General features: G+C 39.9%; 1 protein-coding gene across 3 annotated transcripts in view; it reads right to left on the minus strand.

The window, feature by feature from the left end:
- Positions 1 to 3,040: 3,040 nt before the first annotated feature.
- LOC124781594 (integrator complex subunit 1) overlaps positions 3,041 to 27,859 on the minus strand; it is a 269,211-nt gene continuing 244,392 nt past the window's right edge. For all 3 annotated transcript variants that reach the window (XM_047253875.1, XM_047253873.1, XM_047253874.1), the window contains exons 33-37: positions 21,452 to 21,644; positions 17,437 to 17,561; positions 16,147 to 16,334; positions 14,840 to 15,118; positions 3,041 to 3,457 (exon numbers count right to left, since the gene is read on the minus strand). In XM_047253875.1, the coding sequence (XP_047109831.1) occupies positions 3,342 to 3,457; positions 14,840 to 15,118; positions 16,147 to 16,334; positions 17,437 to 17,561; positions 21,452 to 21,644 (901 nt within the window). In that variant the 3' untranslated portion in view covers positions 3,041 to 3,341. The remainder of the gene's footprint in view (positions 3,458 to 14,839; positions 15,119 to 16,146; positions 16,335 to 17,436; positions 17,562 to 21,451; positions 21,645 to 27,859) is intronic.

The following is a 27,859-nucleotide window of genomic DNA, read 5'->3' on the forward strand; positions in this document are numbered from 1 at the left end:
TAATAGAGAATCACTGTGAAGGTGGTTCGATAAACCCTCTGCCAGGCACTTAAGTGTGATTTGCAGAGTATCTTTGCAGATGCAGATGTATATGTAAAAGGACAGTCAATCTGATGGTGATCGTGATGAATGAAACCAGTTATTGAACTGAATAAACAAAATTTCTGATCGAAGACTGTTTTCGTTTCCGCATATCCTCAAATATTGGATCTCTGCTACCTTCAGTGTGAGCATGCCACTTTTCATTATAAATAAAAACTTATTTGCTTACCAAGGACATGTATGAAAATAGGGCATCATCGTGCTGAAGGAACCATCCTAGGATTTGACTGAAGTGATTTGGGATATAACTGGAAATCTTCGTCAGTGAGAATTGTTACCTTCGAATTGCGTCTAATGTGTTCCACCACAATGACTGTTATGTTACCATCCTCTGAGGCATTAGAGGGTACTTGGACATATACTTATTAATGCATACAGCCTAAGAATGGTTTGGAAGGACAGCCGTGGAATGTTGCCTGTGAACATGACTGTTCTCCACAATAAGTGAACGTCTTACAGGGCACCTAGGAAGGAAGAAATTCCAGATATGTGAATCATTAAATAACGAAGTTCTGAAATAGTTATGATAGCAACCCAAATCTTCCTACAACAAATAAATCATGCAAGAGCCACATTCACAGCAGCAATGTGTAGATGTTGGATGGAGAATAGTTTGAGAAACTGGACATATATTGTTGACTGTTGTAACAATACACCTAGTACCACCTCAAAAAATTCTAAGAATCAGTTTTCATTTGGTTACATGTGTAAGTAGAGAGAGTATCTGTCTCAATGTAGATGCCAGGGTTGCTATTAGCTTTGTGTTTGTTTACAACATCTAGCACCAGCAGTAAGAGTTAATCGGAGATTACAGGCCAAACTGCATGGTGCTACTACATAGTAACCAATAATGTAAATAACTAGATACTTAAACTATTTTCACATAAATAAATTTTGATATGTAAACAATATTGTGTATAAAATAAAGAAGTAAATGTTATTCTCAAAGTATAAATGCAAATAGTGAGAGTGTACAGGCTGTAGGGAGAATAGCAATGCACTTCAGTGAGGGAAAGTACCAAGCCTTTTCAAAAGTCTCCTTTGTGAGTTGTTAAGAGTGCTTGATAGTGAGCATACATGGGGTCAGTCTCTAATTTACTCCATATAAAATGATACTGCTGCATTGCCAATTATATCACAGTAGTACACTGGCATCATGGAATGTGTTAGCCAAATTTGTGCAGGGGTTTAACAGCCATCTCATGAAATGATGAAATGGACATTGCAACTTGGCTTGGACTGTTGGTTGACTAGCTACATAAAGGAAGTAGCAGATAATGTGGAATATGAGCTGCTGGATTGAGCTAAATATCTAACTTACTGCAACTCTTGAAATTACGTAGCACCTACAATAGAGACAAGATGTTGTACATTGACGGTACAACAAATCTAACGTATTTGTAACACAAGTGTTGTGCAAACAGTGGATTTGTTCGAAGGATGCCATCATGTGGTGGTAAGTATTAGTTTTGTAGATCCAAGCTCTCTCAGCTGTGTGGTTTTATTTGAATCATTATTGGATTAGTTAATGCACTTGGTTTTCTGCATAAGTAGTGAGTGTGTGCCGATCCCTTGTTCCATGTGATGAAGTTAGTTCACATTCCACTGTCATAAAAGTAGAAGCTAGTAACATATTCAGTATTCAACAAATGCATTGTCTTTACAACAGAAACAAACCAGCTTTCTGTGACAAGTGTATGACGTGTTGTGAAAGCACTACAAGGCCAACTATAGAATATAATAAGTTCAATCCATCATTATTCAGCAGATGTACAGTGATGAACAGTGAAAACAGTATCTTTCAGTACACGTGGCAAAGTTAAATATTAATTACACAATATTTACATTTCTGTGACTTATTCAGTTAACTCTTGCTTTCCACATTAATTGCTGTAAATTGAAATACTTAAAACTGTCATTTGTAAATTGAAATGTTGAACGTACGAATACTCAAATGACCAGCCACAACAGTGCACAGTGTGCCTTCCATGCAATGCAAGTCAGTCATATATTTACTTACTGTGTAATTTTTATATAAATGTTCTTTATTATTATTATGAGAAGAAAAGCTGCTGTTCCCCATATAGTAGAGATGCTGAGTTGCAGATAGGCACAACAAAAAGATTCTCACAATTATAGCGTTCGGCCATTAAGGCCTTCATTAACAATCGATACACATATGCACATGCACACACACTCCAGCAAATGCAACTCACACACACAACTTACATGAATGAGTGTGCGTGTGGATATGTGTGACTATCGTCGACGAAGACCTTAATGGGCGTAAGCTATAATTGTGAGAGTCTTTTTGTTGTGGCTATCTGCGACTCAGCATCTCTGCTATATGGTGAGTAGCAACTTTCGTTCTCATAATATTGTTACATTCCATCCTGGATCTTCCATTGTTTGTTCTTTATTATTGTGTGTGTTACATGTTAACATCATGTCTGAGGGCATATGCTTTAAGTCCAAGTTCCTCCAGCTAATGTGTCCCATTTGTAGTGTGTGCTCCCAATCCCCAGGCATACTGAAGTTAGATTGGAACTGTCCGGACAGGTAGCAACCCATCCACTCATCACACCATAATTTCAATACATCATTTCAAGTATAGTAGCTCACCATCATATCATTAGGTGTACAGTGCAACATTAATTATCGAGCAGCAGCTACTGCATGCGATCAATACCATTTTAGTCCGATTCCTCATGGTTAAATGAATGTCAGTCCAAATTAGGAAAGGACTAATGAAGTGAAACGAAGCAGTAGCATCATTGTGAGTATACATCAATCTCCGGCTTTTTTAAAAAAAGGAAAAAAAGAAAAAAAAAAGCATTTGATCAACTTTGAACAACCCTTACAACAGTAATTTTGCCACTTGAGTCACATTTTATTCTCATGGACTACACAACTTAAGTGTAAGGAATCAAGACAGAAAAAATATTAATTTGTCATTTATTGGCGAATCTTACAACAGTAACTGTAATAGTTTGAAATAACTGTGCTTATAGTGTTTGAAAAAAACCTTCTAGCATTACATAGTAAACATCTATTGTTCCAATACTGCTTATTCAGAAAGACAGTAATTAAAACTGCCTCCCAACAAATACAAATTAAAAACTACACTTTTGTACAGCAGGAACTGCACCTTTTATAGTACAATATCTTACCGAAATTATTTTACACAAGTAGTTTACAAGAAAAGTTGTGTCTCTTCTGCAGTTGTCTGCATGCAAGTCTTAACAACCAGTCTGAACATTAAGTAATGCAATTGTTTTGCTGATGTGGGGTACTGTGTTCACATTTGATGACATTCCCAATTCAAAAACCTTGTGGAGAAGAGACAATGCATGCTCTGGAAAAAAAAAAAAAAAAGTTCTTTAAAATTTGTTTTAGCCTTAGTAAACATGTCCAGTTATTCTGTTACAAACATTTGGAGACTGTAAAAAAAAGGACATCCCGTCACCAATTGAAAAAAAGCCACAACTGTCAATAATTCTGCAGCAACACCCCAAAGGCTGTAAACAGATTAACAAATTAACTCTGTTCACTACTCCAAACTTTTAACTGCACACAAGAACCATTAAACTGGCATATCCATATTTATGGCATCAGACATTAGCACTACCAACCTCTTACCCACTCCACCCATGTGGTTCTGTTCTGTTCTGTCATCATACAGAATAAGCTCTGTGTAACACTTGTGTATGAGAGTGATAAGTGCATTCAGACAATGACCAAAAATATTTTTGTCACATATGGAAGTGCCGCTGACAAATATTATGCAGTGTAATACAACCAAAACGCCACTATAATATGTGGGTTTGTTGGCAGAAGACATGTCACGTTACATATTCAAATTATTGATCCCGAAACAATGAAACATTATAAAAACTACTGCACTGTATTAAAAAAAGTTATTAAAGAGTCCAGAAGTGTGTGCATTAAGTCTGAGATTAGCACATCTGATAATAAAATTAAAACAATTTGGAATATTGTGAAAAGGGAAACCAGGCAACTGAGAGCACAGGAAGACTGTACTTCTATCAAACACAATGAAAATAATAGAGGGAAACATTCCACGTGGGAAAAATATATCTAAAAACAAAGATGATGTGACTTACCAAACGAAAGTGCTGGCAGGTCGATAGACACACAAACAAACACAAACATACACACAAAATTCAAGCTTTCGCAACCCATGGTTGCTTCATCAGGAAAGAGGGAAGGAGAGGGAAAGACAAAAGGATGTGGGTTTTAAGGGAGAGGGTAAGGAGTCATTCCAATCCCGGGAGCGGAAAGACTTACCTTAGGGGGAAAAATGATTATTATGGAATTATTGACACTCGCGCGCGCGCGCACACACACACACACACACACACACACACACACACACACACACACACACATCTATCCACACATACACAGACACAAGCAGACATTTGTAAAGGCAAAGAGTTTGGGCAGAGATGTCAGTCGAGGCGGAAGTACAGAGGCAAAGATGTTGTTGAAAGACAGGTGAGGTATGAGCGGCGGCAAACTGAAATTAGCGGAGATTGAGGCCTGGCGGATAACGAGAAGAGAGGATATACTGAAGGGCAAGTTCCCATCTCCGGAGTTCTGACAGGTTGGTGTTAGTGGGAAATATCCAGATAACCCGGACGGTGTAACACTGTGCCAAGATGTGCTGGCCGTGCACCAAGGCATGTTTAGCCACAGGGTGATCCTCATTACCAACAAACACTGTCTGCATGTGTCCATTCATGCGAATCGACAGTTTGTTGCTGGTCACTCCCACATCGAAAGCTTCACAGTGTAGGCAGGTCAGTTGGTAAATCACGTGGGTGCTTTCACACGTGGCTCTGCCTTTGATCGTGTACACCTTCCAGGTTACAGGACTGGAGTAGGTGGTGGTGGGAGGGTGCATGGGACAGGTTTTACACTGGGGCCGGTTACAAGGGTAGGAGCCAGAGGGTAGGGAAGGTGGTTTGGGGATTTCATAGGGATGAACTAAGAGGTTACGAAGGTTAGGTGGACGGCGGAAAGACACTCTTGGTGGAGTGGGGAGGATTTCATGAAGGATGGATCTTATTTCAGGGCAGGATTTGAGGAAGTCGTATCCCTGCTGGAGAGCCACATTCAGAGTCTGATCCAGTCCCAGAAAGTATCCTGTCACAAGTGGGGCACTTTTGGGGTTCTTCTGGGGAGGTTCTGCGTTTGAGGAGATGAGGAAGTGGCTCTGGTTATTTGCTTCTGTACCAGGTCGGGAGGGTAGTTGCGGGATGCGAAACCCATTTTCAGGTTGTTGGTGTAATGGTTCAGGGATTCCAGACAGTAGCAGATTCGTTTGCCATGAAGATCTAGGCTGTAGGGAAGGGACCGTTTGATGTGGAATGGGTGGCAGCTGTCATAATGGAGGTACTGTTGCTTGTTGGCGGGTTTGATGTGGACGGTCGTGTGAAGCTGGCCATTGGACAGGTGGAGGTCAACGTCAAGGAAAGTGGCATAGGATTTGGAGTAGGACCAGGTGAATCTGATGGAACCAATGGAGTTGAGGTTGGGGAGGAAATTCTGGAGTTCTTCTTCACTGTGAGTCCAGATCACGAAGATGTCATCAATAAATCTGTACCAAACTTTGGGTTGGCAGGCCTGGGTAACCAAGAAGGCTTCCTCTAAGCGAACCATGAATAAGTTGGCGTACAAGGGGGCCATCCTGGTACCCATGGCTGTTCCCTTTAATTGTTGGTATGTCTGGCCTTCAAAAGTGAAGAAGTTGTGGGTCAGGATGAAGCCGGCTAAGGTAATGAGGAAAGAGATTTTTGGTAGGGTGGCAGGTGATCGGCGTGAAAGGAAGTGGTCCATCGCAGCGAGGCCCTTGATGTGTGGAATATTTGTGTATAAGGAAGTGGCATCAATGGTTACAAGGATGGTTTCCCGGGGTAACAGACTGGGTAAGGATTCCAGGTGTTTGAGAAAGTGGTTGGTGTCTTTGATGAAGGATGGGAGGCTGCATGTAATGGGTTGAAGGTGTTGATCTACATAGGCAGAGATACGTTCTGTGGGGGCTTGGTAACCAGCTACAATGGGACGGCCGGGATGATTGGGTTTGTGAATTTTAGGAAGAAGGTAGAAGGTAGGGGTGCGGGGTGTTGGTGGGGTCAGGAGGTTGATGGAGTCAGGTGAAAGGTTTTGTAGGGGGCCTAAGGTTCTGAGGATTCCTTGAAGCTCCGCCTGGACATCAGGAATGGGATTACCTTGGCAAACTTTGTATGTAGTGTTTTCTGAAAGCTGACGCAGTCCCTCAGCCACATACCACATACTCCCGATGATCAAGTACCATGGTCGTGAAACCCTTGTCCGCCAGAAGAATGACGATGGATCGGTCAGCCTTCAGATCATGGATAGCCTGGGCTTCAGCAGTGGTGATGTTGTGAGTAGGATTAAGGTTTTTTAAGAAGGATTGAGAGGCAAGACTGTAAGTCAGAAATTCCTGGAAAGTTTGGAGAGGGTGATTTTGAGGAAGAGGAGGTGGGTCCCACTGTGACGGAGGACAGAACTGTTCCAGGCAGGGTTCAATTTGGATAGTGTCTTGGGGCGTTGGATCATTAGGAGTAGGATTAGGATCATTTTTCTTCGTGGCAAAGTGATATTTCCAGCAGAGAGTGTGGGTGTAGGACAGTAAATCTTTGACAAGGGCTGTTTGGTTGAATCTGGGAGTGGGGCTGAAGGTGAGGCCTCTGGATAAGACAGAGATTTTGGATTGGGAGAGAGGTTTGGAGGAAAGGTTAACTACTGAATTAGGGTGTTGTGGTTCCAGATTGCGTTGATTGGAATTTTGAGGTTTTGGGGGGAGTGGAGCTGGAAGTGGGAGATTGAGTAGATGGGAGAGACTGAGTCTGTGTGCAATGAGAGGAAGCTGAGGTTTGCTGGAAAGGTTGTGAAGGGCGAGTGAGTTGCCTATCCGGAGGTGGGAAACCAGGAGATTGGATAGTTTTTTGAGGTGGAGGGTGGCATGCGGTTCTAATTTGCGGTTGGCCTGTAGGAGGATGCTCTGAACAGCCGGTGTGGATGTGGGAGAGGAAAGATTGAGGACTTTTATTAAGGATAGGAGTTGACGGGTGTGTTCATTGGCTGAGTTGATGTGTAGGTGAAGGATTAGGTGGGTGAGGGCAATGGATTGTTCAGTTTGGAACTGGTATAGGGACTGATGGAAAGAAGGGTTGGGAACTTTAAGTGTGAGGCCCTTGGGGGTAATGCCAAATGTCAGACAAGCCTGAGAAAATAAAATATGGGAGTGTAATCTGGCTAGGGCGAAGGCATGTTTGCGGAGGGAATGTAAATAAAACTTAATGGGGTCCTTGTTGGGATGTTGTGAGGGTGACATGGTATTAGAAGGTGCCTTGACGTTGACCTCCACCTGTCCAATGGCCAGCTTCACATGTCCGTCCACACCAAACCCACCAACAAGCAACAGTACCTCCATTATGACAGCTGCCACCCATTCCACATCAAACGGTCCCTTCCCTACAGCCTAGGTCTTCGTGGCAAACAAATATGCTCCAGTCCGGAATTCCTGAACCATTACACCAACAACCTGAAAATGGGTTTCGCATCCCGCAACTACCCTCCCGACCTGGTACAGAAGCAAATAACCAGAGCCACTTCCTCATCTCCTCAAACCCAGAACCTCCCCAGAAGAACCCCAAAAGTGCCCCACTTGTGACAGGATACTTTCTGGGACTGGATCAGACTCTGAATGTGGCTCTCCAGCAGGGATACGACTTCCTCAAATCCTGCCCTGAAATAAGATCCATCCTTCATGAAATCCTCCCCACTCCACCAAGAGTGTCTTTCCGCCGTCCACCTAACCTTCGTAACCTCTTAGTTCATCCCTATGAAATCCCCAAACCACCTTCCCTACCCTCTGGCTCCTATCCTTGTAGCCGGCCCCAGTGTAAAACCTGTCCCATCCACCTTCCCACCACCACCTACTCCAGTCCTGTAACCCGGAAGGTGTACACGATCAAAGGCAGAGCCACGTGTGAAAGCACCCACGTGATTTACCAACTGACTTGCCTACACTGTGAAGCTTTCTATGTGGGAATGACCAGCAACAAACTGTCGATTCGCATGAATGGACACAGGCAGACAGTGTTTGTTGGTAATGAGGATCACCCTGTGGCTAAACATGCCTTGGTGCACAGCCAGCACATCTTGGCACAGTGTTACACCATCCAGGTTATCTGGATACTTCCCACTAACACCAACCTGTCAGAACTCTGGAGATGGGAACTTGTCCTTCAGTATATTTCAACAACATCTTTCTCTCTGTACTTCCGCCTCGACTGACATCTCTGCCCAAACTCTTTGCCTTTACAAATGTCTACTTGTGTCTGTGTATGTGCGGATAGATATGTGTGTGTGTGCGAGTGTATACCTGTCCTTTTTTCCCCCTAAGGTAAATCTTTCCGCTCCCGGGATTGGAATGACTCCTTACCCTCTCCCTTAAAACCCACATCCTTTCGTCTTTCCCTTTCCTTCCCTCTTTCCTGATGAAGCAACCGTGGGTTGCGAAAGCTTGAATTTTGTGTGTATGTTTGTGTGTCTAAATACAATGAAAAGTTTGTTAACAAGAAGTCAGAAGTAGAAAACAATTTTAATAATCATTTTTTTAAGTGTTGTAGAGAAAATAGGTTCCAGCTACTCATTAGAAAATGCAAGGCAGTATATGGAAGATGCAGTACCTATGCAATTTGATAAAATTGAAATTCAACCCCCTGTCCTACTGAAATTAGGAAAATAATAATTTCACTCAAAAGTAAAAGCTCACATGGAATTGATGGCATTTCCAACAGAGTACTAAAAGCTTGTTCCCAACAAATAAGTAGGATTCTCAGCCACATACGTAGTAGCTCACTGAAACAGGGAATTTTTCCAGATAGACTGAAATATGCTATTGTTAAACCATTGCATAAAAAAGGGTATAGATCTAATGCTAACAACTACTGCCCAATCCCACTTCTGACAGCTTTATCCAAAATTCTTGAAAAAGTAATGTATTCAAGAGTAGCATCACATATTTGAAAAATGAAGTACTAAGAAAATGTCAGTTTGGTTTTCAGAAAGGCTTTTCAACAGAAAATGCTATATATGTTTTCACTGGTCAAATATTAAATGCAATGAATAACCAAACATCACCCACTGGGATATTTTGTGAGAATCATTAAATTCTTCTAGATAAGCTTAAGTATTGTGATATGAGTGGGACAGTGCACAAATGGTTTAATTCATACTTAACTGGGAGAATGCAGAAGGTTGAATTTATCAGTATAGATGGTCTACAAAAACCAGCAGAGTCCTCTAACTGGGGTGGTATCAAGAACGGTGTCCCACAGGGTTAAGTCATGGGTCTCTTATTGTTCTTAATATATATTAGCGACCTGCGACTCTACATTCATGAAGATGCAACGTTAGTTCTTTTTTCTGATGATACAAGTATAGTAATCACACCCAAGAAGCAAGAATCAGCTGAGGAAATTGCAAATAATGTCTTTCAGAAAATTATTAAGTGGTTCTCTGCAAATGGACTCTCACTAAATTTTGAGAAAACACAGTTTATACAATTCTGTATAGTAAATGGCGTAACACCATTGACAGATGTAGACTATGAATGGAAGTCTGTTGCTAAGGTAGAATGCTTAAAATGTCGGGGTGTGTGCATTGATGAGAAATTGAATTGGAAGAAACACGTCAATGATCTGCTGAAACTGTTAGGTTCAGCTACTTATGCTATTAGGGTTACTGCAAATTTTGGTGATAAACATATCAGTAAATTAGCTTACTATGACTATTTTCATTCACTGCTTTCATATGGCATCATATTTTGGGGCAATTTGTCATTAAGAGAGAAAGTATTCATCGCACAAAAGTGTGTAATCAGAATAATAGCTGAAGCCCACCCAAGATCACCTTGCAGACATTTATTTAAGGAACTCGGGATATTCACGTATGAAATGTGTCATTAATAACCCATCCCAATTCACAAATAACAGCGAAATGCATAGCTTCAATACTAGAGGAAAGGATGATATTCACTATTCCGGATTAATCTCACTTTGACACAGAAAAGGGTGAATTATGCTGCCACAAAAATCTTTTGTCATTTGCCAAATAGTATTAAAAGTCTGACAGATAGCCAACCAACATTTAAAAGCAAATTAAAAGAATTTTTGAATGATAAATCCTTCTACTCAATAGATGAATTCTTAGATATGAAGTAGTAACTGAAAAATTAATTAATTAATTTGTGTAAAGAAAACTTACGTTAAAGCAACACGTTCCACATCATTACGAAATGTCGTATTCATGATCTATGGAACAAGTATGTATGAAAAATGCCAGGCTGCACAGCTGTTTGAATTCCATGCTGCACTGTGGATGCCATTACAGCTGAAGTAGGAGAAGACATGGGTATGCCATCTCCAAAAGACCAAGTCTAGTAAAACACTGCTGACCTTCAAATCAGCAGGTTGATACAAACCCCAAACTGTGACCAAATGAATGTGAAGGAATGCACACAACTGGATCTGAATGAGAAACTTCATAACTCCCAAAAACTATCTGGTCATTGGGCTGTAATTTGTTTCCACAGCTCATGATGCTACTTAGCCCCAGATAAGTAAAGCCATGCAATTATGCAGGTAAACAACATTTCCCTAGTATTCACATGTCACACACAAAACAGTGAGGATAAAAACTGAATCCCAACTGCAGTAACATCATAGACTTCAACTCCTATTAACTAAAATTGTGTTTTTTGATGCTGTATATTCTCCCACAAATACATGAATGGACTGTGGTTCTTTAAGTTGGATGTTCTGGACTGAACACAATCCTCCAGTGCTTAGAGAGGTGGTTGTCAGCCAACAGAGAGCTGGTGCACACAATGGATGCAGAGTATTTTCTCATGCAAGCTGGGCAGTTCTTGTGCATTGTCCACAGCTGATTCCTACACTTATTTCCTGTTAAGCAATCTATGCCAATTAACTCACAATTACTACAGCTGTGTTCCAGCACTAAATGTGAAGAAGGGATTATAGCCGATGCTGGCAAAACAGCGACCAAAGCATTAGCTCCCTTGTATGAAGGCTCATTTTTGTTACATGCTTAAATTCTCATCAGCAACTAATCATCTTGCATATCAGAAATGATCATAAAATAATTTCCACTTTTTATCATGTCACTACTTTGCACAATATTGAGATGCATCTATTCTGAAAATAGTAGATAAATGCACACTTTTTAACCTGTTTGCTCTGTCAGGTCGCAGAGTGCCAACTTATCCAGATTTTCCAGTTCTAGGTTACTGTAGATGCTGTAAATGATAAAGAGACCACGACACCATATGGTATGACAAGATTCAGAACTTTCTTCTTACCGATAGTCGTCATATCTGCATGTACCTCTAGGTTACTTTCAAGTGCCTTATCACCAATGTGATATATTTTATAGAATAATCTACTACTGGTCCTCAGTGGCTCTGTTGCTACACAATAGGTTTACAACATATAAAGAAAATGCACTCATTCTAGCATACACATGACAAGCTATTAACTAAATAACAAACTCACTCCCCCTCCCCAATACAATTTTCCTGAACTTTTGTAGCATTCATGAATATTTAACTTATAATATAGGAACATGAAAAAAATGATGCTGGCTACTACACTGTGTGAACCACCTAAAACTTGCACCAAAAATATTGCCAAAATGGAAAGTGCTGTTGATGTGCTGTTTTCAGAGGATGGGTCGGTAGTCGAGGGCTCGTTATATTAGCCAATAAACAGATTGTAATAATACTTATAAATTTTTATTTTTTGTGAAAACATGCACTTTAAGTGGAACAATGCTTATTGACATTAACAAACTGAAAGTAGGGTAAATTAGAATGTCAGTGGTGTTTGTTGCAGGATTCTAGTAAGAGTCATTGATGAGATATCGTATTTTGAAATGCTTTCACACTGATACTTGTTTGTGCCATTCAGCCTGCTTTCTTTCTAGGTATGTTGTTGTTGTTCTGTTTGCTTACAATGTGCTCGCATGTTCCTCGAGTGCAACGCAACTTGCTAGTCACTTAGTGTGTGACAGTCCAAGCAGTAGGTTGTGAGCTGACTGCTCATAGTATGCAGAGAGTGACGGAAGAATGTAGTTTATTCTTGTAGAGTGTACATAGAAAGACAGTCAACCATCTTCGCACTTAAGTGAAGAAGCCACATTTACCAATTACGAACAGGTAAAGCAACAAAACATGCATTACTGGTCTGTTGGCAATCCCCATTGGCTTCATCAGGTGGAATGTCACTGTCCACAGGCTGCAAATGTGCGTTGTGAGGTAGTGATCTATCATCTCATAGGCCCATGTTTCATAGACGAAACACAGAATGTGCACAAGTATTGCACCCTCCTAGCTGACCATCTTCCACAGATGCTAAATGACGTTCTCTGCACACTACGAGGAACTTGCGGTACTAACATGCTGGCTGTGCAGCCCACAGTGCACCAAGTACTACAGCACGTCTTCACAAATTGTTTCCAAATTGCTGGATTGGACGCAGATGACCTGTACATTGGCTGGTCTGTTGCCCAGATTTGATGCCTGTAAACTATTTTCTGTGAGGAAAGTTGAAAGATGCCGTCTACAAGGACATACCGACACCACTCGATGATATGCAGTGACGTATTACTGCCGAATGCTTGGACATCTCTGACGAAATGCTAGCACGTGTGCAGAAGTCATTCAGCGCCCCACTGGAAGCACGTACTGCTGCTCCCGACTGTCATTTTGAACGCAACCTGTGAAGGTCAATTGTCTCTTTACTGATCAGAATCCACATGACTAGTGTATGCACTTTGTTGTTTTTTAGTTTGTGCTACCACAGGTATTGCAGAAGTGTTGGTGCGGGAACTGTTCAAAATATGGTATCTCGTAAATGATTCGCACTGGAATACTGCAACAAATGCCACTGACAATTTACCCTAATTTTAGTTTGTTAACTTTAATAGCCATTGTTCCATTTAAAAAGCATATGTTTGTACAAAAAAATAGAATTTACAAGTATTATTACAATCTGTTTATTGGCTAACAATTCATGTCCCTCACTACCAATTCATTCTGTGATAAGCGCACATCAACAGTACTTTCCATTTCGACAATATTTGCTTTCAAGTTTTAGGGGATTCACCTTGTATATTCCCATACCACACAGCACAGGGTCTCTCTCTCTCTTAATCTTTTGCCAGTCAGCCCCGTGTAACAAAGACTATTCATAAAGAAACTTCTGTCTTGATATATAACGCTTAATAGTAGATATGGTGGTACTGCTCTTGCATTACAATGCACTTTGAACCAATACGCTATGAGCAACATATAATCAAGGATGTATCTTTGTTGTTCTCAAAACCATGGGCTTTCAAAATATGTGCTGCAATCATATCAATTATGAGGTACATTCTGTAATAAGGTTTCTTGTGGGGCGGGAACATAAACCAATGTCTATGATGAAGAGAAAAGTTGTCAACTGAGTATCGTGAATGCAGATCCAATTCGTGTGGTTGACAAAACAGTTAGAGAAAACTGCAGAGTCGCCGTCTCCTGGCTTTGTGTTTCTTTTTCTGTCATTACTCATAATCTTCTGTACAAAGTAATTACTGAAGATTTGAGCTACTGGAAATTTAACACCAGATGGGTGCCTAAACTCTTTCTGAAGAACAAAAGGTCCAGCATAAGGCAGTAGCACTGTCATTTCTTGTACGTTACAAAAGAGAAAAGGAAGCTTTTCTCTACCAGAATGTGACAGGAAATGAGATGTAGATACATGAAAGGAGAAACAATATGGTCCAGGCCATACAGGATCAACAAAGCGCTGTCAAACACTTTCCAGCAGCAAACTCGTGGCAATTGTCTTCTGGGACAGAAAAGGAATTTTGCTTGTAGGGTTCTTGGAGAGAAATGTTGCAATTAACAATGAATGTTACTTTAACACACTATCAAAGTTGAGAAGTACCATTTGGTACAAAAGTCAAAGCACGTTGAGCTCTGGAATGATTCTCCTGTTAAACAATGGCCATCTGTATCAGCACAAATACTTTTACAAAACTGTGCAACTTCAAATGGGTAGTACTGGATCACCCTCCCTACATCCCTGATTTGGCATCTAGCACATATTGTCTTTTCATGTATATGAAGTGGCTTGATTCAAAGTGCATTTGCAAGTGAGTAATTTCACAGTATTGTAAACAAAACTTTGTAATGCCATTAACATTAAAAAAATGGAAGTTACTTTATGAACAGCCATCTTACTGCTTCGAATATGCTACTAACTGCATCAAAAAAGGCAAGTATAGCATGTAAAACATTCCTGTTATTTTTCAAAACAGTGCCATCACTACAAATACCTCTCTTATTCTTCCACTTTTATAGTATCATCTTTCTTTTCCGTTGTTTCACAGATGGTTTGCTTCCATGTTTCCTGCTGAACTTCTGCAAGCATTTTGCTCAGATTTACTAACAATTTCTAGTAGCTTTACCAAGAAAGAATTTTAAATTGGCTTTTTGAATATACATGCGGCGTAATTCAATAGTAACACTGACATTTCTATACCCTTTCAAAAGAACAGACTACTTTTGGAAGAATCAGCAAGAGAAATGTACAAGATTATAAATAATTAATACACTAACCTTGTGCACAAAGGACTACCTCTGGCAAATGATCAAGTGCAGATACAACAATCTCTGGCTGAGGGCTGTCGAGGCAACGGAAGTATGCGGGAAGGAGACTGGCGCAAGTCGATTGCTGTGGGGAGTGCCGCAATTGTCGTGTTAGCAATACATGTGCCAGAGATCTAACTCCTGATGATGGAGACAGCAAGAGAGCTGCTACTGCGTCTCCAAATGTGTCCAAAAGAGCTGGTTTGCGAGCTGACAAGTGATCCAAGTCCTGAAGGGCTTGCATCACATCTAAAACATAAACGTAATTTTTCTTACTGACAAAATAATACCAAATTATTGTAACTGAAAAAATAAATCTTATTTACTGTTGGCTACAAAAGATAAATATAAGACATTACAGTAAGGACAGTTATACAGTCTTTTTATATTTATTGTTGTAATCAAATATTGTCATAATCACAAACACAAGATAAACCAAAGAGATCTGAATACTTTAAAATTGGTTTCAGGTACATTATCTCCAAATACAATGATCATTTTTATTCACAAATGTGTGTGTGTGTGTGTGTGTGTGTGTGTGTGAATAGAAATCAATCCTTTTCATGATACTGTTGACATTCCAATGGTATTTAGATATTTACTTCATCTGTACATGAGTAATCATGATGTTGATGACGAGGAATCTTTTTATTTTTATACTGACGAAGTCAGATATGTATATGCGGCCCTCTTTATGGTGGCCACTACATACTGACACATTTCATATTGAGCTATCACTTGAAAATGGTACACAAGGTCAAATCACACTTGTGGAACAAATAAATCTAAGAACAACTTAGTCATCAAGTGGCAGCATAACAAACACATCAAAGAAGGTTATAATTAGGCAAGCTTTCAGAGACAGTGGCTCCTCCTCCATGTAGAAGGGTTGAAGGAAAAGGAAGAGGGGCGAAGGAAAAGGACTGGAGAGGTCTAGAAAAAAGGGGCAGATTTCAGAATAGTCACCCAGAACCACACATTAGGGCAGACTTACTGGACGGGATGGGAAGGAAGGACTGGTTGTTGGGGACTGCACCAAACGAAATTTGAGACTGTCAAAAGTCAATTGTTTTTGGTGTTATAACAAAGTTTAGGTAATACAGGTTGTTTCTGGAATAATACTGGACTAAAGTAAATAGAAAACAATCATAGAAAAACCCTGGAAAAACATAAGTTTTGTCATTGAAGCTCAATATACCACATAATGATATTTTCTACATTACTTGTCTGAATGTACAGCTAATATAAACAACAATCTGGGCCAAGAATGTACCTACCTTCTCCTTGAAGTTTGCGGAGTGTAGCCAGAAGTGGTCCCCAGTTAGGTGTTGCTTCTGCAGGTGGAGGTGGTGCACCAACAGCTAAAACTATTTCGCCACAATCATCATCTCCAGATCGTGGGCGGCCTATACTAGAAATCAGCGAGCGCAGGCTGCTCAGATTGTTGTGTGACAGCTGTAGGTCTCTAAAAATAAAAGAGGTAAATACATAAGTGGTAAATACATAAGAGCTTTCACAGACATGTACATAAAAAATTGAAGATAGAGAAATGGATGGAGGATAAAAAGGTAAGTATCTTTCATTTATACCAAGATAAGCAGATTAGATTTTAACAGTGGTCAAATGAAGAAATGAAAGTAAAAAAAGGAAGGAAAATTGAGGCTTAATGTCCTGTCAATGACGATGTCATTAGAAATGGAGTTCAAGCTCAGATTGTGAAATGATGGGGAAGAGGAAATCAGCTGTGCCCCTTCAAAGAAACCATCCTGGCATTTGCCTGAAGCAATTTAGGAAAAGCACAGAAAACCTAAATCTGGACTACTGGATGGTGACTTTAACTAGTATCCTCTGCAATGCAAGTCTAGTGTCTTGCTATTAAGCATGTCTCTCCAGAGAGAGAGAGAGAGAGAGAGAGAGAGAGAGAGAGAGAGAGAGAGAGAGAGAAATGGGTTAATATCAACCGCTGATGGATGTTACTATGTCCCAGTTAGCATTAAATAAATTATGCTAATTTTCTTCTGGTACAGAATGTAATATCTTATTTACAATAGCATCATTAGTAAACTTAGCCCTAACTTTAAACAACCCCAATGTGAACATTCGTTTGAAGCATTTCTGATCATCATAGGAAGTAGACAAGCTAAAACAGGATAGTGAAATTGGAATTAAAACCACATGTAATCATTGCAATTGAGACCTTCTCGGTGTGCTACCTCATTCACACTCTCAGAGTGTCCATGAGAGAAGTCCCATGTTTAAATCTATCAGCTCATTTCCATGATCCCTCAGAGACAATTTCCTGTTGCACAGAAATTTCCTCTCTGTTTTAAACTTTGATGTAGAGACTCATCTAATCACTGCATGTAATTCTTATTTGTAAAGAGCCACTGTAGACAAGTAACACTTAGAAATGAAAACTGTTGAGTACTGATAAATGCTAATTTGCAACACAACAAAATATCTGACCTGCTATTGTTACGTGTTTGCTTATCTTAAGCAATTTTCATCCATCCCTGACAAGCAAGTTACAAATTTTTTGTCAGCTGTTTGTGTGTACACATACTCACATGAGTGTGCTGACATGCTTCTGCAAATACTTCAGGGCACGATGAGCATCATGGGAGATGAAATTTTGAAGCAGTGCCACAAATCTATTCAGAAGTGCAACCAAATCTTTCATGTGGCCATGGTACTGAAAAAATAAATAGATAAAATAAATTAGGCGCTAGAAGTTTCACAAATAATATTACTAACAAAGGTAAAAAACATGGCATAACTTATGACCTAGAATTCACCATATTTAATTGTTGTTGTTGTTGTGGTGTTCAGTCCTGAGACTGGTTTGATGCAGCTCTCCATGCTACTCTTCCTGTGCAAAGATTAATTCTCATTTTCCAGTATGGAATAACAGCAATATGGAAAGGCTAGACTACTATCCCTCACATACAGGCGTTAAGCTGCAGAAAGGCACAATGAAAACAATACTAGGAATATTTAACCTTTGAACAAAATTTCCTTCGTTCTAACTCCTGCTCTTAAATGTTCACCTCCTGCTTCATTAGATAATACATCGTTTTATTCTTTAGATCATAATAATATCGTAGTCATATTCTGAAAGATTTGTTCTGGTCAGTGCATAACACAAAAAATAGATACTGATCTCTGACCCACAAATTTTTAGATGAATACACTTGTTCCACTGTGGAAAATTCTATGGATGAGTAACACTGTTTTCACAGTATCTCTCCCACATTTTCAGCACTTCAGTACACAGGTTTAACCTGTCCATAATGTACATACTGCATTAAAGTGATGCTACTGTTCACCTGCCACCTCATGATAATGACATGAAGGCAACAGACAAAGTTGAATACTTAATAGCAATTAAATTTGTACAATGTTCTTACGGAATTTCAAATGATCTTTACTGTTACATTTCCTATCTTAATGTCCAGTTAAGGGCATAAAAAGATATCAGAATGATGATAGTGGTGGAAGTAAGGTTGTGAGGAAGGATTGCAAGTCATGCTGTGGTAGCTCACTCATGGAGCAATTGCCCAGTTCAAGTTCCAGTCCAGCACTCAGTTTTAATCCATGAGGAATAACAGTAATAGAAATTCTTGGATGGAACAGACATAAAATAAGTGAAAGGTAACCACTCACCCATAACGGACTGACACATGACACTTAAAAAAGAGACACATAACAGAAAACAGTATCTATACTGGCTTTTGTGCTCTTACCCTTTTTCCAGCAAAACTCACACAGACACTCAAAGAAAAAGAGCAGTAACGTAAAAGCTAATGTGAATACTTTTTCTGTAATATGGGTCTATGCAACACATACTAGTCGATTATAGGTGACTGGTTTACCTTTCGCTTATTTTACATATTAATCTGGCAGGAAGTTTCATATCAGCACACATTTCATTGCGGATTGAAAAATTCATTCTGGAATTCATATATAGTTCATACATGTTCTGTAAGAGGTGCCACATCTGCAGCAGATCGAAACTAGTTTTTACATTATCTGGAAGCAAAGCTATCACAGCTCTTGTTTACTGATGTCAACTTTCCATACATTTGGATTAATACCAAACCTTAGCCCAACCCAACATGAACACCACCACATATAACACAGTTATAGTTAGGTTGGCAGTGTTGGGAGTCCAAGCACTAGCAGCATGAACTACTCCAATTTTGAAAAGGCTTCTATCACTTTAGAAATAGGGAGTACAGGGGCAAGAAAGTTAAAACTTCAAAGCCAATTCCTTAAGGTATCATTTTATGTCAATTATCCATTTTTTTTTCCAAGAACAATGTTTCATTAACCCATTTGCACATGGTTTTATGGAACAGATGTCATAAGAATATAATTAAGTTTACCCTATCATTTTTTGCAAACACAGACAGTTATTTACGAAACTTAAAAAGTACACTTGTACTGGGGACTTTTAACACTATCATACACACACAGTTCCACTGTTTATAGCACACCATGAACCTGTTTCTGATTATTCATAAATATTCACACATAGTGTGTACTGTGAAATGTTTGTCCACACAGAGGGCAACTTTACTCATGTTACATTCAAAACAGGTTTCCCCATGATGCCCTCAATCATAGCAAACTTTGTACCTTCTAGAGAGAGCAATTTTCTTCCGAACCAGCATTATTTTCACTGGACAATGTCCCCATCTTCTGGCTTGAAGCCTTAGTGGGCTGCTTCGCTTGGTCGTCCTTTACAAGTGTAGACAGGGAGAGTTACATTCTTCAAGAGTTGCTCAGCCACACTGAGCCACAACTTTGTTGAAATCATCCTCTTGAGTGCTTGATTCAGAGTGTGTTACATTACACTTGCATTCAGCAATGTTATGCCAAGGAGATATGTTTCTATCTTCTTATACCCCTTGACATATCTTCTCATAAGTGGATATGTGGGCAGATGCTGGTTGTTTAAGCACCTCCACCCATTCCTTGGCCGTAGTCAATAAAACAATTAGATTTTTGCTTTGTTTTTCCATGTTTATGTACCTCCACATACTCTGGTCTGTCCTGAAGTGTTGATAAGAGCTGAACATTTTTCTTATCATCCCATTTCACTTCAATAATAGTGTTCAATGATGTGAATGTTAGTTCCTCCATCATCTGGCTCATTCCACTGGACATGGGTGACATATTTTTTCTTATTGGTCTTCTGTTCTGACAGCATGAGTTCTCCTGTCTAACAGTTTTCTGAACAAGTTGAGAGAGCTGCACAAGTTTCGAGGTAAATAGTTCTCCACCCCCCAAACAAAGTCTTGCACCACCTTTTCACTTGCTGGAAATTTAACAGCCATATCACCACTTTTATCCTCTTCACCAGTACATATTTTCTGATTGTAGCAATACTCGTTCTTTGAAGAGCACAGTTTATGTATCTTTATGCCAAATCTGGCTCTGAAGCATTATACCGAACATATGAAAGTCTGTGTTTAACTTCACCAGGCTTTCATCAGTGTCAGAAATGTATGCTCCGTCAAATTTGTCAAATGTTTTATCATGCTGTGTTTTTGGTGAATCAATAATGAAGTGCAGAAACCAAGAGATAGCCCTGAATCTTCTCGGTGGCACTGCTTCAGCGCACATTGGAGTATCATTTTTCTTTTTGACCAGAAGTCTTGAACACAAGGTTTTCATGTCTGCAGCTTGGGCACACAGAGAAAAGTGGGTCTTCAGTGCACCAACCACAGAATGACTGCATCTATTCAGATGTCACAGTGCAATTACTAGTTTTAAGATGAGTAGCTACATTGTCCCAGTCCAATGAATTACTTATGGATGGTGCTTTGGTGTCGCATGCTTTGGTGTCGCATTGGCACATTTCACTCAGGATGCTTTGTAGCATATTTCCAGTTTCTCTGTCATCCAAATGCTAATGTTTCCATCACTCTATGATTTATAACTTGCAGTGTCATACTTTGCAGCACCGTACTCTAAACATTAGAATCACTTTCTTCCAAAAAAAAAAAATTGCCAAATTCTCACAGCTTCTGCATTGTATGGGTCAGGCATATTGTCATTTGTTGAGCTCACAAAACACAGACTAAATGTATTTAAGCTCAAATTAATGTCTCAGTTTCACAAACATACAATTAGTGCCATCTAATGATATGGCTGCAGACCTATTACAGAAAGTAGATGAGCCACATGTTACATCTACAGTGCTGTAAAGCTGTACACACCATTGTCCACAATGCATGGCACTGCCATGGCGGCTGTACGGCTCATTGTATGCAAATGGATCAAGAGAAAATAGCAACAAATTTATATCATGAAAATGCAAAAGGCAGGTGCAATTACCATTGTTCACATGGAAGGCTTGAAGGATCAATAAAGGATTTTGTAAACCTGTGAAGACATTAACTCTGGGAACATAAAGCTAAGGTTACACTTTATAAGATCTTGTATGCAAGAACAAGATAATCAGGCAACAGAGTATGGCACTACTTTGTTCTTCTTTTCTTACAATAAATATCCATTTCCAAAATTATACCACCCACTGAATAAAGTATAAAAAGATTCATAAATATAAAAGTATACCTTAAAGAGGGCAAAGTACGACATTAATATATCTTCCAGTCCACGGGCATGCTCAGGCTTGAAAAGGTGTGGCTGCAGAAGCTCCAGTAAACCTAAAACCTGAGTGAACAAGTTGAGATGATTTCGAGAACGGAAAACTGGAAACTCAAGATGGACACGTCCACACAGTGCAGCTGCAAGCATTGGCAATTGTCTGGAAAGAAAGAGAAAAAACAATTTAAAAATTAAGTTTTAATCAGCAATTTCTGTTCCAACTGATAGTCTTATTGTTTTATACTCTGCCACTTATATCAGAGTACCAAACAAAGCATGGTTGTTTAATCTTGCCACATCTGAACAACACTGGATATATAAAGGGCAGCAGAAATAAGATGACTCCCATAGTTTGAAGCACAATAAAAGATCTAATCAAGCAAGAAACATAAAAATGGGAGGGGAAAGATCTAGCAGAATGTAGCCCCTGATTTAATCATCTCTCCTGCAGACAACTGCTTTACATTAAAAGTGTCAAACTTAAAAACTAACATGGGCCGAATAAACAAGGTTTAAGCTTGGGTGGCCTAAAAGAACTTCCAATTCAGTTTTCATAGAAACACATATTTACCTGGAAAAATATAATACAAAGAACAAAACGACGACAACAACAACATATATGTTTTCTTCGTAACATCTGACATCTTTGTTCTGTTACTATCTTTGCTATTTTGAAATAAAACTTATTCACAATAATTACTTTAAAATTTTTAGGTCTGACAGGAGATGACTTCCTTTCATAATTGAAAATAGCTGCTTACATTGGCGGGGACTACTCAAGAGGACGTCGTTATCAGGAGAAAGAAAACTGGCATTCTACGGATCGGAGCATGGATGTCAGATCCCTTAATCGGGCAGGTAGGTTAGAAAATTTAAAAAGGGAAATGGATAGGTTAGATATAGTGGGAATTAGTGAAGTTCGGTGGCAGGAGGAACAAGACTTTTGGTCAGGTGATTACAGGGTTATAAATAGAAAATCAAATAGGGGTAATGCAGGAGTAGGTTTAATAATGAATAGGAAAATAGGAATGTGGGTAAGCTACTACAAACAGCATAGTGAACGTATTATTGTGGCCAAGATAGACACAAAGCCCATGCCTACTACAGTAGTACAAGTTTATATGCCAACTAGCTCTGCAGATGATGAAGAAATTGATGAAATGTATGACGAGATAAAAGAAATTATTCAGGTAGTGAAGGGAGACAAAAATTTAATAGTCATGGGTGACTGGAATTCATCAGTAGGAAAAGGGAGAGAAGGAAACATAGTAGGTGAATATGGATTGGGGGGAAGAAATGAAAAAGGAAGCCGCCTTGTAGAATTTTGCACAGAGCATAACTTAATCATAGCTAACACTTGGTTCAAGAATCATGAAAGAAGGTTGTATACCTGGAAGAATCCTGGAGATACTAAAAGGTATCAGATAGATTATATAATGGTAAGACAGAGATTTAGGAACCAGGTTTTAAATTGTAAGACATTTCCAGGGGCAGATGTGGATTCTGACCACAATCTATTGGTTATGAACTGCAGATTGAAACTGAAGAAACTGCAAAAAGGCGGGAATTTAAGGAAATGGGACCTGGATAAACTGAAAAAAACCAGAGGTTGTAGAGAGTTTCAGGGAGAGCATAAGGGAACAATTGACAGGAATGGGGGAAATAAATACAGTAGAAGAAGAATGGGTAGCTCTGAGGGATGAAGTAGTGAAGGCAGCAGAGGATCAAGTAGGTAAAAAGACGAGGGCTAATAGAAATCCTTGGGTAACAGAAAAAATATTGAATTTAATTGATGAAAGGAGAAAACATAAAAATGCAGTAAATGAAGCAGCCAAAAAGGAATACAAACGTCTCAAAAATGAGATCGACAGGAAGCGCAAAATGGCTAAGCAGGGATGGCTAGAGGACAAATGTAAAAGCAGGTGTTGACAGATGTGAAAATTACTGAACTATCAGTTTAATAAGTCGCAGCTGCAAAATACTAACGCGAATTCTTTACAGACGAATGGAAAAACCGGTAGAAGCCGACCTCGGGGAAGATCAGTTTGGATTCCGTAGAAATGTTGGAACACGTGAGGCAATACTAACCTTACAACTTATCTTAGAAGAAAGATTAAGAAAAGGCAAACCTACGTTTCTAGCATTTGTAGACTTAAGAGAAAGCTTTTCACAACGTTAACTGGAATACTCTCTTTCAAATTCTGAAGGTGGTATGGGTAAAATACAGGGAGCGAAGGGCTATTTACAATTTGTACAGAAACCAGATGGCAGTTATAAGAGTCGATGGGCATGAAAGGGAAGCAGTGGTTGGGAAAGGAGTGAGACAGGGTTGTAGCCTCTCCCCGATGTTATTCAATCTGTATATTGAGCAAGCAGTAAAGGAAACAAAAGAAAAATTCGGAGTAGGTATTAAAATCCATGGAGAAGAAGTAAAAACTTTGAGGTTTGCCGATGACATTGTAATTCTGTCAGAGACAGCAAAGGACTTGGAAGAGCAGTTGAATGGAATGGACAGTGTCTTGAAAGGAGGATATAAGATGAACATCAACAAAAGCAAAATGAGGATAATGGAATGTAGTCGAATTAAGTCGGGTGATGCTGAGGGAATTAGATTAGGAAATGAGACACTTAAAGTAGTAAATGAGTTTTGCTATTTGGGGAGCAAAATAACTGATGATGGTCGAAGTAGAGAGGATATAAAATGTAGACTTGCAATGGCAAGGAAAGCGTTTCTGAAGAAGAGAAATTTGTTAACGTCGAGTATAGATTTAAGTGTCAGGAAGTCGTTTCTGAAAGTATTTGTATGGAGTGTAGCCATGTATGGAAGTGAAACATGGACGATAACTAGTTTGGACAAGAAGAGAATAGAAGCTTTCAAAATGTGGTGCTACAGAAGAATGCTGAAGATAAGGTGGGTAGATCGCGTAACTAATGAGGAGGTATTGAATAGGATTGGGGAGAAGAGAAGTTTGTGGCACAACTTGACTAGAAGAAGGGATCGGTTGGTAGGACATGTTTTGAGGCATCAAGGGATCACAAATTTAGCATTGGAGGGCAGCGTGGAGGGTAAAAATCGTAGAGGGAGACCAAGAGATGAATACACTAAGCAGATTCAAAAGGATGTAGGTTGCAGTAGGTACTGGGAGATGAAGAAGCTTGCACAGGATAGAGTAGCATGGAGAGCTGCATCAAACCAGTCTCAGGACTGAAGACCACAACAACAACAACAACATTGGCAAGTACTTCTGTACAGGGTTACAGTTTCACAAGCCAATTTTTGAGTATTTTCCAACCTGGCAAATATTTATAAAATTCAGGTACACCAACTTCACTAAATTTTTTCCTTCAAATCTGAATTGCACTGCATCTCAATTCCTCACATTTGCATTTGATTAGGTACCAGTTCTATTATCTATCATATAGATCAAAGAGAACAAAGAGCCTGACTGCAGCACCCTCTGAAGGGAGGCACCTGTGAAACACCCAAATGATATCTCCTACACTCTTTTGGTCTATCATGTGGTAGTTGTGTACCAAAATATCCATTGCTAGTTGGGTTTCGTGCACCTACGCATAAGGTGATAAGATATTTACATACTATTATATTGAAAGGACAGGCTGCACAAATAACCATTAAGGGCCGCAGGCTTCCCTGCGAGCTACAGGTTTGACATCCTTGTTCTGCATGCTCCCCAAAATCCATAAACCCAACAATTCTGGAACCCCTAATGTAGCTGCTTACTATGCTCCCACTGAAAGAATCTTTGCTTTTGTTCACCAAGCCCTCCAACCAACTACCTATAGCCTAGCCACATATAAAAGACAGTCACTTCCTTTGCTGACACTACTATCCCCATCACATTACAACCTGAATCCCTACTGGTTACTGTTGATGCCACCTCCCCACACATCAACATCATCTCATGCTCTTTCTTTTATTGAACAGTAGTTCTCCGAACGTCCTTCTGATTCCAAACCCACCACCTTATTCCTTATACGCCTCAACCACTACGTTCTCACAACTACCTTTCCATCGAGTGGAAGATATAACACACAAATCTGTGGGACAGCCAGGGGGAAGCAAATGGCACCCTCCTACACCAACATGTTTATGGGTCATCTACAGGTTAATTTCCTAGCCTCCCAAACCCACTGTCTGGTTCCAGTTCATGAAGATATCTTTATATCCTGGAACCAGGGCCATGACACCCTATACTCATTTCTCCACAAACTCAACACTTTCTCTGCCACCCAATTCACGTGATCCTCCTCAGTCCAACGTGTCACCCTTCTGAATTTTGACCTCCACCTCTGATGGTTCCATTCAACCTCTGTCCATATCAAGTCCACTACCCACCAACAATATCTGCATTTTGACAGCTGTCATCCACTTTAAAAAAATGCTCCCAATTAGCCTAGCCACCTGTGCATAGCATACCTGCAGTGATGAGAATTCCCTTGCCCAGTATGCCAAAGGTCTCTCAAAAGCCTTCACACAGGCACTACACCAAACCTAGTCTGCAAACAGATTTCCTGCATCATATCCTCAGAGACTCCTAATCATCCCACCACCACCACCACCACCACCACCACCACCACCATCTCCACCACCACCACCAAGAATCATCACCCAATATCACTCCAAACTAGAGTAACTGAACTGTGCCATTCTCCAGGACTCTGACTGTCATCATGTCCAGAAATGGGGGACATCCTACTCACAACTCTTACCATCCCTCCTAAAGTGTTAATCCTCCAGCCACCCTCTACCTATACAATGTCCTGGACCAGCTCCCTTGCCACAAAGGTTATAACCTGCAGAAGACCCCGGTCAAAAAGACCTGCCCGATACTCCCCTCTAGTACATCCCACTCCAGCCATGTCACTGATTTTCCTATCCCATCAGAGGCAGAGCCACTAGTGCACCTGTGAAAGGAACTGTGTCATATACTAGCTCTGCTGTAATTTCTGCACAGTACTTTTTTTTTTATAAGAACTCCAATAAGCTGTCCACCAGAATGAACAGTCATTGTCAGACTGTGGCCACAAACAGAGTCGACCACACAGTGGCTGAATATGCTGTTATGCACAACGTGCTCAAGTTCACTGGCTGCCCCACAACCCATGCCATCTGCATCCTTCTCACTAGCACCAGTTTTTCTTAACTACACAGATGGGAGTTATCCTTGCAACGCATTATTCACTCACACCATCTGTCCAACAGTCTGCCCTTTCTCTGTCCTCTCACCCCCTCCCAATCCACACCTCTAAGTTATCATCAGTGCGCACTGCTTGAACTCACTGCCTCCAGTGCCTGTGTGTCGCATTCCTAGCCTGTGCACTTTCTGCCTTCCTCCAAGCCACCAGCGGCCCTCCCTTCCCACTGTGTCCCTCTCATTGTGTGTGTGTGTGTGTGTGTGTGTGTGTGTGTGTGTGTGTGTGTGTGTAGGGAGGAGCTGCATCTTTCCTTTTTTTTCATCCTATTTTGTATGTATGAACTGTTTGTGAAATAACTCTGTAAATTATGCACCGGTGCTTTTAATTTAAATTTCACAATTATGTGAGTGTATCGACTCATAAAACCTCATATGTAATCACTGGACTAATTTTGTTCATCAGATATTTTTGTACTTCGGAAGTTTTGTTATCTTTTCAGAGTTTTGTCTTGCACTATCTCACTCTTGTAAGGTGCTATTCTGCTGTTGTCATTGTAAAGATTATAATGTAAATAATGGTCAGGTTTTCTTGATATAATATGAAGTTATTCTTCCTTTTACTTCTAGTAAAAACCATGTCACTTTTGTGTAATTTTTAATTTGTACTAAGTGTTTTCAGAGGATCACAGCTGGAGCAGTGGTGTCAACAACATACTGTTACTGGACATTAATAACAAAACACTTTCCATGTTCAGTCATTACTTTTCGTTGCTTCTTACATTATACCTCCCTGAGACACCTGGACTGGTAATTTATTTGTATCTTGCAGGATTTTTCACACAAGCTATGCAAAGAATGATTTGGTAATTTGTTTATCAACAATGACATAATTGTGCGGCCTACACCAGTTGGATGCAGGCCCCATGAACATTTAAAAGTTTTTGATGGTGGTTAATTTCCCTTATATATTGCAGTCTAAGCTTCATGCTCACAGTCTACGCTTCATGCTGAACTCAGTACAAAGCACTGACTGTGTTACCTCACTGAGCCATATGTACTGCGGATGACAGTACACGCAACCACCATCCGGTGACCCTTACCCTTTTTTTAAATTAGTATTAAATCACTGAAATTACTGTTTTCGAATGTATTCAAGGGTAGTAACTTGACAGTGCCCATTAAAGGATTCAAACCAAAGCTACCAAATTTTCATTCCTTT

This window comes from Schistocerca piceifrons, chromosome 1 (assembly GCF_021461385.2).
Source record: "Schistocerca piceifrons isolate TAMUIC-IGC-003096 chromosome 1, iqSchPice1.1, whole genome shotgun sequence".
NCBI classification, from domain to species: Eukaryota; Metazoa; Arthropoda; class Insecta; order Orthoptera; family Acrididae; genus Schistocerca; species Schistocerca piceifrons.